At 39.8% G+C, this 12006-nt stretch overlaps 2 protein-coding genes across 4 annotated transcripts in view; one reads left to right on the top strand and one right to left on the bottom strand.

Moving 5' to 3' along the window:
* Positions 1-870: 870 nt before the first annotated feature.
* LOC126761139 (glycerol-3-phosphate phosphatase-like) lies at positions 871-2447 on the top strand. The gene is made up of 3 exons (XM_050477093.1): positions 871-1039; positions 1185-1839; positions 1902-2447. Exons 1-3 carry the CDS (start codon positions 946-948, stop codon positions 2074-2076), a joined length of 924 nt encoding a protein of 307 aa, XP_050333050.1. The 5' UTR covers positions 871-945; the 3' UTR covers positions 2077-2447.
* Positions 2448-3923: 1476 nt separating this feature from the next.
* LOC126761138 (gamma-aminobutyric acid receptor alpha-like) overlaps positions 3924-12006 on the bottom strand; it is a 45149-nt gene continuing 37066 nt past the window's right edge. For 2 of the 3 annotated variants that reach the window (XM_050477091.1, XM_050477090.1), the window contains 3 exons: positions 8128-8472; positions 6900-7622; positions 3924-5181 (listed from right to left, as the gene is read on the bottom strand). In XM_050477091.1, the coding sequence (XP_050333048.1) occupies positions 4949-5181; positions 6900-7622; positions 8128-8472 (1301 nt within the window). In that variant the 3' untranslated portion in view covers positions 3924-4948. The remainder of the gene's footprint in view (positions 5182-6899; positions 7623-8127; positions 8473-12006) is intronic. The other variant, XM_050477092.1, reaches the window with a different exon arrangement.

Genomic DNA, 12006 nt, shown 5'->3' with positions numbered 1-12006 from the left:
CCAATTTTCGATGACTCGTTCGAGCATTGCGACTGGTAACTAACGAATGACATGCGCGATGTTTCAAGGCCTGAATCGAAGTGGGATTGTCCGCATAGATTTTAGACTTTACATATCCCCTCAGGAAAAAGCCCAACGGTGTGATATTACACGACCTTGGTGGCCAATCGATCGACTCAAAACGTTAAATTATCTGATCACAGAAGTGTTCTCTCAATAAATCTATTGACTGATGCGTTATGTGGGAAGTGGCGCCGTCTTGTTGAGACCAAATGTCGCCGAGATCACTTTGCTTTAATTTCACGTATCAAATAGTTGGTTATCATGGCGCGACAACGGTCGCTATTGACGATTACGTGCTCACCGGTAACATTTTTGAAGAAATATGGACCGATGATTCCACCGGTTCACAAACCACGCCAAACCGTTATTTTTCTGTATGAAATGTAAGCTCTTGAAGCTCTTCAGATTGCTCTTTGTCCCAAATGCGGCGATTTTACTTGTTTACATACCTACTGAGCCAGAAATGGGCCTCATCGCTGGACAAAATTTGGCTTGAAAACGTCGGATCTTCTTGGAACTTGTCTATAGAGGAAGAGTCTTACAATTTTTTGCCCACAGTAGCATTTAATCATATATTTGGAACCTTTATTTCCAACTTCCACAAGTTCTGATTGCTGGGCTTTGACAACGATGAAAGTTCTAAGTAAATACATCTTAGATTTATTAGTTTAATTAACTTTTTATCAAAACGATTAAGTAACTAGTAAAGCAGTGAGCTTTCGGTTATCACTATCTAAACACGGTCTTTTCGGTCAGTTATCATTTATATGGTTATTGTTGTGAGTAGCTTATAAGCATTAGAGCAAAGTTATTCAACGCTTGGGCCAGGCACTTAAAATTGTTAAAAAATTATTTGGTTTCTCAAATAATAATTTGTAAGAAATGAACAAGAAGCCTACAGATTTGGTCAAGCTAACAAAAGCCGAAATGGCCAAGTGGCTCAACGGCTTCGATACGGTGTTCACGGATTGCCGTGGTGAGTAACTGAAGTTTAGTTATTTGTAAAGCGCCTGTAGTAAAAGTACTGAGCAAACAAGAGCGCTTTTTGTGCAGACTCTTTTGCAAACTAAAATTGTACTTCTTTTCTTTTTCTTAACAAATATTAACTCTAACTCATTTAGGCGTGCTGTGGCTGGACAAGGTCATAGACGGTGCACCCGAAGCCATTGCATTACTCAAATCGCTCGGCAAGGAAGTTTATTTTGTTACTAATAATAGCAAAAACACGCGTTGCGAAATCTGGCAGAAAGCTACGGCAAATGGATTTGAAATAGATGAATCGCACATTATAGCGCCTATAAACTCAATTGTTGAGTATCTGCAGGCGCGCAATTTTCGAAAGAAAGTCTATATAATAGGCGCCGAGGCTGTACGCAAGTCATTAACCGAAGCTGGTATTGAAAGTTTCGGACCCGGCGCCGAACCAACACCAGATAAACTAGACGATTTGATTGCACAACAAGTGGCCAAACAGAAGGCTGACAATGTGGGTGCTGTTATTGTGGGCTTCGATAAACATTTCTCTTTCGTGAAATTGTTTAAAGCCTGCAATTATATTAGTGCAAATGCGGATTGTCTCTTCATGACTACGAACGCAGATAATATGCTTCGTTTTCCCGAATATCGTATACCTGATACTTTTGCGGTTACGGCAGCTGTGGAGGCGTGTGTGGAGCGTAAAGCTTTGCAGTTTGGCAAACCGAATCCAGAGATTTGTCAAGAATTGATCAGGTTGGGGAAGATTGTGCCGAAGCGTACGCTCATGATCGGAGATGTGTAAGTTGAGACATGCTAAAACGCTTGAATATCTACATATTTAAATATATTTGTGGTTTCAGTTGCGAGATCGACATGTCATTTGGTCACAAGTGCGGGTTCCAGACTTTGCTAGTGGGTTCTGGTCCTAGTAGCGACTATGAATTTAATGTGGTGCTAAAGAATCCCAATGTAAATCCAGACTATATACCCGATTTCATTGTGCCTTCTTTAGGTCATATAACGAAACTTATTTAGACTATATTTTATGTATTGGTACATATACATATACATTGTGACAAAAAAGTACCTGGAAATTGTAAAAAACGCTAATTTTTTAATTATTGATAAATATTTACTTGTATGTTGTCGCCTTCAAAGTAATATCCACCAGATGTGATGCACTTATGTTAACGATTTTTTCAGTTTTCAAAAAATCTTTTCATAGGAACTTTTTGAAATGACCTTCAGCTTCTTCAGCGAATTTTGTTTTATTTTTTCGATCGACTGAAAACGGGTTCCATTCCGATGATTGTTTAATTTTTTGCATGTCAAACTCATAAACCTATGTATGTCTCATTGGCAGTAATAATGCTCTCCATGAATATGGGATCGGAATTCGCACGATCGAGCATGTCCAAAGAGACTTATTTACGGTACTCTTTTTGAAAAAAAAATCAGCTTTATCGGAACGAGTCGAGCAAAAACGCGTTTCATACCCGAAATATCCACCAAAACCATTCGAACCGACTCGTGAGGGATGTCTTCTCTCTAACGGTAGCCTGGTGATTTTGAAGCACCATATCCTACACTTTTTTAAGCTGTCATGTCATTTTTGTTCAGCATTGCTTGGCATTTCATCGTGGAAAGACTTCCCTTGAACAACGTTTACAAATAGTTCAACTTTATTACGAAAATTCACGTTCTGTAATGTAATGTGTGTACAGCAGCCGTAGCTGAAAGTGTACTCGAAGATCGTAAAGGATCGATTCGGCGCCATTCGCAGCACCTCGGACTGGCGTAAGGTACGACCTGGCACATTTTATGTCGAGATCTAAAATTGAGAGCGTACAAAATACAGCTTGTGTATAATCTGAAGCCACTCGATCTTCAGTGACATTGGTTTGCTCTATGGGTTCTTGAAAAGTTCCAAGAAGATCTGACGTCTTTGAGCCAAATTTTGCTTAGCGTAAAGCCTGTTTCTGGCGCAATGGGTACGTAAACAAGAAAATTTGCCGCATTTGGGACAAAGAACAAGCTGAAGAGATTCAAGAGCTGCCATTTCATCCAGAAAAAACAACGGTTTGGTGTGGTTTGTGGGCCGGTGGTGTCATCGGTCCGTATTTTTTCAAAAATGATGGCGATGAGAACGTAATCGTCAATGGCGACCGCTATCGCGCCATGATAACCAACTATTTGATGCCTGAAATTGAAGCTCATGATCTCGGTGACATTTGGTTTCAAACAAATCGGCGCCACTTCCACTCAGCGCAACAGTCAATGCATTTATTGAGAGAACATTTACGTGTGCAGATAATTTCATGTTTTGGGTCAGTCGATTGACCACCAAGATCGTGTAATATCACACCGTTGGGCTTTTTCATGTGGGAATATGTAAAGTCTGAAGTCTATGTCTATGTGGCCTTGCAGCAAGACATCACGCGTCTCATTCGCCAGTTACCAGCCGAAATGCTCGAATGAGTCATCGAAAATTGGTCTCAACTGATGGACCATCTGAGACGTAGCCGCGGCCAACATTTGAAAGAGATAATCTTCAAAGCATAAATGTAAAAAAATGTTCTTTCGAATGATAATAAACATTTCCCATTAAATTTGAAATTTCCGTGTTTTTTCTTTAAAAAGTAGGGAACTTCGAAATGGTTTACTTTCTGTCTCTATACATGCGAACTAGTCCCTCAATTTTTGAGATATCGATCTGAAATTTTCCACCCGAACCTGTTCATTTATCAAAGCGTTCAGATCCATTTACTATAGCATATAGCTGCCATACAAACTGACCGAACAAAGTTCTTAAAAACGTTTAAAACGGTTTTCTTGTTTTAATTTGAATATAAATATTAGTTAATAAATTATAACACTCCATATGTAACAATAATATATATTTTTTGTTGTTGTCATTTTATAATTCTCTACAGTTAAATTAAAGTTCTTACAGTTTCATAAAACATTTTAACTAATTAATTAGCCATCTGAATTTACAAGTGGTTAAAACTACATTACTTATGCTAAATAAAGCTAGCCAATACTTTCTCCAGCCGATGATGGGCAGTTTTTCGATATTTAGACTTAAATATTTAAACTTCGTTCTGCACACTTTATGCACAAAAACATTAAATTTATTATGTTTTTATAATTTTTTTATTTATGGTATATAACAATACTTATGTATATATAAACTTAAACTTTTACAAACCATTTTCACATAACGCCTTCATTTCTGGTGCCTTTTCACTCGCTTCTCTCTCACTTTGCAGTAATTGCCTGGAAATACAGCAATGCTTTCAAAAGTATTTACAATATATTGGACACAGACCGACACACAAAGCCTAGTGGCTTTCAAACTGTTTAACAAATTAACATTATTTTATTTTTTTGTCTATTTAAAGCTAATATTTACGTCATCACGCTTGAGCATTTAATCATGCATTACTAGTTCTCAATTACTCATTAAATTACGCTTTTAATTACATATCAGTTACTCTCACACCCAGTTAACAAAGCCCTCTTTTTTAGCGTCTAGTATTTTCCTTATTTTAGCAATTTAGTTAAGAAGAAAAGAGTTGCGCGCTGTTGAGCAAAAACGTGGTAAGCAGTGACAGCTGATGAAAGCTAACATGTTTTATGTCTGTCTGAAATTTTTTTCGCTTAATTTAATAGCATTATTTTGATTATTTTCTAATTTAAACGGCAGCATTTGTTTTCATAAATTTTTCCTCCAAAAATATGTAGATTTTTTACTTAATTTACTAGCCAAACAAGTTCACCAATGGCTTGTCACATCATTATCGCATTATTTTTGTAAATTTAACTTTTTGTTGCCTTCAACGCCACCACGTAGCCGTTCGTTTGTTTTCTTCTCGGACTTCATCTAAATTGCTAAAAGGTAACATCAAGTGGCCGACGGTGTGTTCGCTAAGATTCGTGAGCTGCGCGACAGGTAGCCATACCAGTAGAAGACATTGATGAGCAGGAAGAGCATTGGGAAAACTATACGTGATGCGCGATCGATTTTCGATACCGAGTTGTATTGTGGTACACGTTTGCCTTTGCGACGTGCTTCTAGTTCCTCGCGCCGGTAGAAGGACATGCGTCTTTTGCCGCTGCCGCGATGTGGCGTGGGCTCTGTGGCAAAAGTGAGAAAGTAGAAAAGTGAGAGTTAGTTTATTTTAATATAAAATTAGTATACGAGTAAGCAGAAGTACGTTGAAAAAGTCGGTATGTTTATTACTATAATTTAAAGACGTGTTTGGACAGACTCAAATTTTAAAGCGCTGGTGGTTAGGTCAAAAAATACTTGTAAGAGCAAAAACTTAAAAGTCTTGAAGTTTCTTGGAAAAGGTATCTGTTGTTTTCATAGCGGGTTTCTTTTCGAAGCAACCATAATTCTTAGCTTCTTCATCCGATCGCGCCAATATCGCATTAACTATCGTGGAGTACTTGCAGATGGCTAATGTTCAAATTTCAGCTGACTCGGACTCGCAGTTTTGGTTTGGTTTTGCTCACTCTGGACAGCATAAAGAGTAACCATAAAGTCACCTAACAGCTAGGTTTGACGCTGTTAAAGCGTAACCCTAGGAAGATTCTGTTTGCTTGCGTGCTCGTCGACAAGTATTGGGACATTTGGAGCTATTGGAACACACCAGAGAGCAATGAAAAGTCAAAACAGTGAAGTTCACTCGATAAACTTGCTCCTAAGGAGGTGTAGCCTATTATCCCGACCAGAAATATGATGCTCTTCATTTTCTGGGATTCACAAGATATGCTCTAGAATCGACTATCTGAAGAAGGACTGTGAAGTAGACAAGGTCACTTAATAGTCAGGTTTGACGTTGTTAAAGCGCAGTCTTAAGACAATTATGCCTGTATTCGGGCCAGTCGGCGAATCATGGAGCCATTGGTACACATCTGAGAGTAATGAAGTGTCGAAACAGTGAACTTCTTTCGATAAACTTGCCCCGAGGTAGGCGAAGCCGGTCATAACGACCAGAATTATGATGGTTACCATCTTTTGGGTTTAACAAGATGTGCTTTGAAAGGGCTGCCGATTGGATGAGCTGCTTAACAGCTTGGTTTGAACTTGTCGAGAGAACATGGGGCTATTAGTACACACCCGAGAGTCAAAACAGTGAAATTGATTCGAAAAAGGGTAGCCTGTTATATCGTCCGGAAATTTGATGGTCACCCTTCTGTGGGATTTACAAGGCGTGATCTTAATCGAGTTCCTGAAGAAGCCCAGCTAATTCGACGATGAACTGCAAACGCTTCCATTTATCTATTAAAAGTGTGCTCTTCTACCATGACAACGCATCGGCTCACATCCTCGCTATCCTGTTTGCCGAATTGGTCTAATTAAGCTTAGTACAGCTGCTCCATCGACCCCGGTGTTATGAGACTTCTTTATATTTTTAAACTTGAAACATTCACCGGATAGAATTTTAAGTCGAATGAGGAGATCATCTTTTCCACGGAGGTCTACTTTAAAGAGCTCCAGCCTTTTCATACGTGTTAAGGAAAGTGAGCAAGGCTGTATCAAGAAGGGCTGAGGACTAAATCGCCAATTTTTCTTGCTGGACCATCTCGGAATATTTGTCCACAATCCTCACAACTTCGAAGTAAGAAAGTAAGATTTGAGATGAGCTTCAAGCGCCTTGATAAGTAGCTTAAGGGAGTAACTTTCGGCTTCTTAATGAAAACGAGACACTGAAAATTCTGTAGGGTAATTTAAACCTATAGTAGAACAGAATATTGGCGATGAGCTTGTCAAAAAAATTTATGATACTTTCCAACGAAGCAAATGAAAATCTTAAAATGTACTATTGACTCTTAGCTTTCTTCCTTACCTTCACCGGCACGCAAATGCGCTTCTTCATCATCCTCATCCGACATATCGAAGCCAACGCGACCACGTTTGCGCCGACGAAAACACGACCAAGTGAAACAATTCAAATAGTAGCGACTACCACCAGTACTGCTCTCAACTCTACCACCACCACCTAGTATGCGTCGCTTAGTGCCCGAATTGCGACGTGCACGCGCACCAACACCCACACCAATACCGCTGCTGCTCGCCGACGTCGAACCCTTGCCCGTGCTATGTATCGGTATCGAACACATCGATAACGGTATCACCTCGTATAACTTCGACTCGGTGCTAACATTAAATTCGCTCTTCAGCGTGCGTGCGTCCGCTTCTGATTCCGTATCCGAGTCCATCTCTTCGATTATGAAATAACATTCACCGGAACCATATTTCGTGAAGTAATGCACGACGGCGAATTGTAGTATGGTGGCGAAAATAAAGGCGAACGAAAGAAACACAAAGAAATCCAAAGCAGTCAAGTAGGGAACCTTCGGCAGGTCGGTGCGTGCTTCCAAGCCGAGAAACGTCATTGTCAGCACAGTAGTTATGCCCAGCGAGACACGATCCGCGGTGGCCTCGCGATTAAGCCAAAATGAGACCCAAGAGAGTACGACAAGCAAACAGCAGGGACCATAGACTTGTATGAGAAAATTGCCCATGTGACGTTGGAGATGGAAATTGACCATGAGCATTGAGTACTCGGCTGTTGGGAAAGAGATGAAGAGTTAGAGAGAGGAGTTAAAAATTACCAATAATTGTAAAGTAGTGTTGCGCGCTGTTGGTTATTTATTATATTGTCTGCTACTAATCAATTGTTGCTTGCTTAAAGCTATTTACATTGTTGTTGGTGCAAATTAATCACTGCAGTGGTTCAATGCGTTTTGTATGAGTTATAATCGCTAATACTCTGACTAAATCACTTCGACGCATTCACTAGTTGACCTACATGACATATGAGCAATCATAAATTACATAAACCAAAAGAGAGAAACAAAAAATAAAAATCAAACTGCAAATAAAATCACCCCAAAGCCAAACTAAAGAGAAAATAAATTACTTACACGCCCGGCTCGACTCGAAACGCACTGAACCCGGCGCATCCACACTAATACCACCAAAACCATCAACACCACCACCGCCACTGGCACCCCCCAAACCACCACGGCCCGCACCAACACCCACACCACCACTACCACCTCCAAAGGCACCTTTGTCCAACTGCAATCCCGTACCGCGTACATGCTGATTCTTTGCGCCCGGTCCCGCAAATGTAGTCATCGATTTGCCGCCATACTTCTGACTCTTGCGATTCGGATTGTAATCGTTGCCTGCATTTTTGTTGTAATAATTATTGCTGTTTCTGTTAGCATTGCCCGGTTTGTGGCTGTTGTGTGTGGCATCATGTGGCGCGGCTGCTTTGTAGATCACATCGGTGAGATTGCCCGCCGGACAATCGACCAAATCGAATTGTGACAACTTCATATCCTCGGCGATGGCAACAGCTGGGCGCTCGCGATTCCAGCGATAGACAACGTCCGCTGTCGTGTAGCCAACTGTAATGAGGAGCAGAGGAAGGTCGAGTGTTTTATTGTTAATATAAAGTGTTAGAAAATTGAATTATTTGTGGGTGTCAACAAGTTTACAGTTAACAATGTGATAATAGTGGGTTAAATGAACGAAGTGGTTGAGTGAGGTGAGTAAGTACGATATTTGAATGCGCTGTTGCGGTTTTTATTAGGTTACTCAGATCGAAAACGAATTTAGAAATACTTCAAGATCAACTTTACCATTCACCTAACATTACCTCGCGATGACTCCTCTATCACAAGAGACTGTGATTCTCGTTCAAGGGTTACTGACACCCAAATCGGATTCGTAATTCCGTTACAGTTTGTGGCAGAGGTCATGTGTGCCGATTTTAAATAAGAAAAAAAAACAACATCCGGTCATTCGGTTCTTGTTTTTGGACAGAAAATAGCACAGTGGAATAAAGGAGACCTTGGATGTTGTATACCATGACTTTTCTTTCGATAGATATCGTCAAAAATTGGTATAACGAGTTTAAGAGTGGCCCCACGTCGGTTTCTGATGAGCCCATGCGTCTGTAAGCGGTGACTACGAAAGATAACGAAACAGAAGTCCTTAATCTCGTATTAACAAACCGCCCAATGAATTTGTGCGAGATATCTGAGAGAGTAACGCGGTAAGGCATATAGAAGCATGCAAAGAGCTGCTCCTATATGCATCAGTGGAGCTCTTAGAACAACGCAAAGTCAGGCATTAAACGTAACGTCATTCTACATTTACTGCCAATAAACTTGTACTGTAAATAACTGGCAGCGAAGCCAGCTCTTAACTGAGGGAATCCTCCCTATTAGACGCTTATAATAAGGGACATTCTAAGATATGTTACCTGTTAAGTTTCCGCTTCCACGCCATACCAGGGATTTTCGAATTCATATAGAATTGAATTTCAATTTGGTCCCCAATATTGCCTTCCCTTCATGAGAGAAATGGGAAACAGGCGAGGTGGGCGGGGATAAGCACCTATACGAGTGGTCAAAACTAGATCTTTTTGTCTTTTCAGCAAAATTCTATATCAGAATCGTATTTCGTCTACCAGAGCACAGCAGTGTCTTCCAAGCGGAGATAACAGCAGTTAAAGAAAGTCTTCTTGTTCTGATACAAGCTGTTTAAAAGTTACTCATAGGGTTTCTTTAAAGATAGTGAAATAATGCCTTGATCTCTTAGTGGATCTAACGTCCTATTTCACGATAAACCTGCAATGAGTCCCAGGACTTATTGATATTCCTGGTAACTGTGAAGCAGATTAAATAGCTAGAGCAGGCACCATCCGTAAGAGAGGGAATTTATGTGCCTCCGGCTTGTAGATGTTTATTTTATCGACAAACGGAGTATGAGCTGTATACGCGGACAGTAGCCAAAAAAAATCAAAAGGAATGACATAAGAACTCTGGTAAGAGTGCCAATAGGTCACTCTCTAATTGGCAAACATGCCAGCAGACTAGGAACACCATGCAATGACTATTGTTAAAGCTATCGGTAGGTGGAAGTAGGGGAGACTATAAAAAATCTGTCATTCGTATGGAAAGGTTCCTTGATGACGTCTCAGAGGTTGCACAAGTAAAACTTTTCGTACAGATGAACTTCATAAGAAGTACGGATTGTTTAGAGAGGAGTCAATAGAGTGAGGGGATTTTAGTTTCGGTGTTTTTACAATGGATCTCCTTAAGGACTAGGTGCGTCGTCAAACCTACCTAGATGACAAGGCATGTTAAAAGATTAAGTGGGTCAAATTCTGCATGATATACTACATATGGGCAATAGGAAGCTGTCAGAATGATTACGAAACACGCTTACACTTTCCGAACAACAAGGGTAACATGAGACCATATTAGAGGTAGTTTTGACAATGTTTAGGTGCAACTCGAAAGAGATTCTGAGTCGTTTCGTGCCCGTCAGCGAAACATAAAACCACTGGTACACATCAGAGACCAAGGAACATTCGAAATACAGGACTGCGCCCGCGGATCCAACTAAAGACAAAGTGATTGTTCTATTGGCGAGAAAGAAGAAGCCATCATTTATTGAGATTCGCTGGAGATCAACCGACTACCTGGAAACGGAAAAATGATCACGGGGCTCTGATATAAAGAAAAATTGGGGAAATACTGAAGCAAAACGGATCCATTTGGCGAGGAAAAAAGTGATATTCTTCTTTGACAAACACCGGCTTGAGGTACGAAATTCCTTTGATTCCTTGAGATTTATTTTTTTCCTAAACTTTACAAATTCAAACGGCGGGCAGAAGTTTGAGTCGGACGAGGAATTTAAAATCCATTGACAGTAAGGGTGTCACCAGCTTCATTTCGAAAAAAGTACGAGCCAATGATTCCACCAGAATAAAAATCGTACCATTTGTGAATGTCTGCTTACGTTGCAAATCCAGGTGATCCCATTAATCCTCCTCTATTCATTATTGTACGCCCAAATCTCTGACGTTTCTTTAATACATTACCATCAACATATGTAGGTATGTATGTTTTTGTTGTAGTGTATGTGTTATTGGTACAGTTAGATAATGTGTTTGCATGTTGACACAATTCAAGTGGCAGACAACACAAAATTGATTTGTTCAAGCCACTCAATGCGAACTGGTGAGAAGATGCTTGCCAATTGCAACAATTCGTTTACAAAACAAATGAGTTAAGAAGGAGAAGAAGAAGTAGAAGAACAAGTAGAATGAGAAGAAGTAATAGGCGAAGGGGAGAATAACAATTCCTGAATATGTGTGTGCGTTAGATTTTATGGTACAGATATGTTTGGTGTGTTGTAATTATTTTGTAGTGTCTTCTATATTCTTCTCTCCTGCTTCCATTTTTCGCTTGCAACATCAAAATGAGAAAGTTGTTACAAGAAAGAAGTTAACAGCAAATGCCAATACAAACAAACGACTAGACATCACTGTGTCGTTACAAATGATGGTGGGCTATAGATGTTGACAATAATGCGTGTATCGAATTAAGCTGTCGAGTTTTCGGGGGTGTGCAAATGAGTATTCTAAAAAGCTCACGTAAATATTTATTACTACGATATGAAAAAAAAAACAAAATTAAAAAACTTAGCCACCACATCGCTTCAAGTATTTGGTATTATTTATAGCAATTTTATAAAGCTTGGTTTAATTTAACAAATCAAATATTTTTACTTTTTCAAGAGTTTGGTAAATCAGTCTAGAGTATAGTCTATTCAACTTTAAGTGCCTACTCTGAACTTTTGGCCCAAGATGGACCAAGTACTCAAACTCTAGAAGAGTTTAGCGCGTGAAAAAGAAAAAAATGGCATCATACTGGACTTCAAGTCGTCCAAATTCGTAAAACAATGGAAAAACGTCGCAGTTGTTGAAGCGTCTGCACACTAACGAATGCTAGAAAACAGTGCTTGCGGCGAGTTGTGGTTATTAAGAATGGGATGTACGAGTAAAATAACTAAAATTAATCCGGCTTGGAAAGAATTGATTAGACTCATATAGAACACGGAGTGGCATAAGTAAGAGCATAAATCAT

This window comes from Bactrocera neohumeralis, chromosome 6, assembly GCF_024586455.1.
Source record: "Bactrocera neohumeralis isolate Rockhampton chromosome 6, APGP_CSIRO_Bneo_wtdbg2-racon-allhic-juicebox.fasta_v2, whole genome shotgun sequence".
Taxonomy (NCBI): domain Eukaryota; kingdom Metazoa; phylum Arthropoda; class Insecta; order Diptera; family Tephritidae; genus Bactrocera; species Bactrocera neohumeralis.
Note: the sequence above shows the minus strand (reverse complement) of the source record. Positions and strands in the feature narration are given on the sequence as shown.

Excerpts from the sequence above, each read along its gene's own strand:
- LOC126761139 (XM_050477093.1), top strand. The coding sequence starts at position 946 with ATGAACAAGAAGCCTACAGATTTGGTCAAGCTAACAAAAGCCGAAATG. Across the intron at positions 1,040-1,184 it reads GGTGTTCACGGATTGCCGTG|GCGTGCTGTGGCTGGACAAG; the intron begins GTGAGTAACTGA and ends TAACTCATTTAG. Across the intron at positions 1,840-1,901 it reads ACGCTCATGATCGGAGATGT|TTGCGAGATCGACATGTCAT; the intron begins GTAAGTTGAGAC and ends TTGTGGTTTCAG.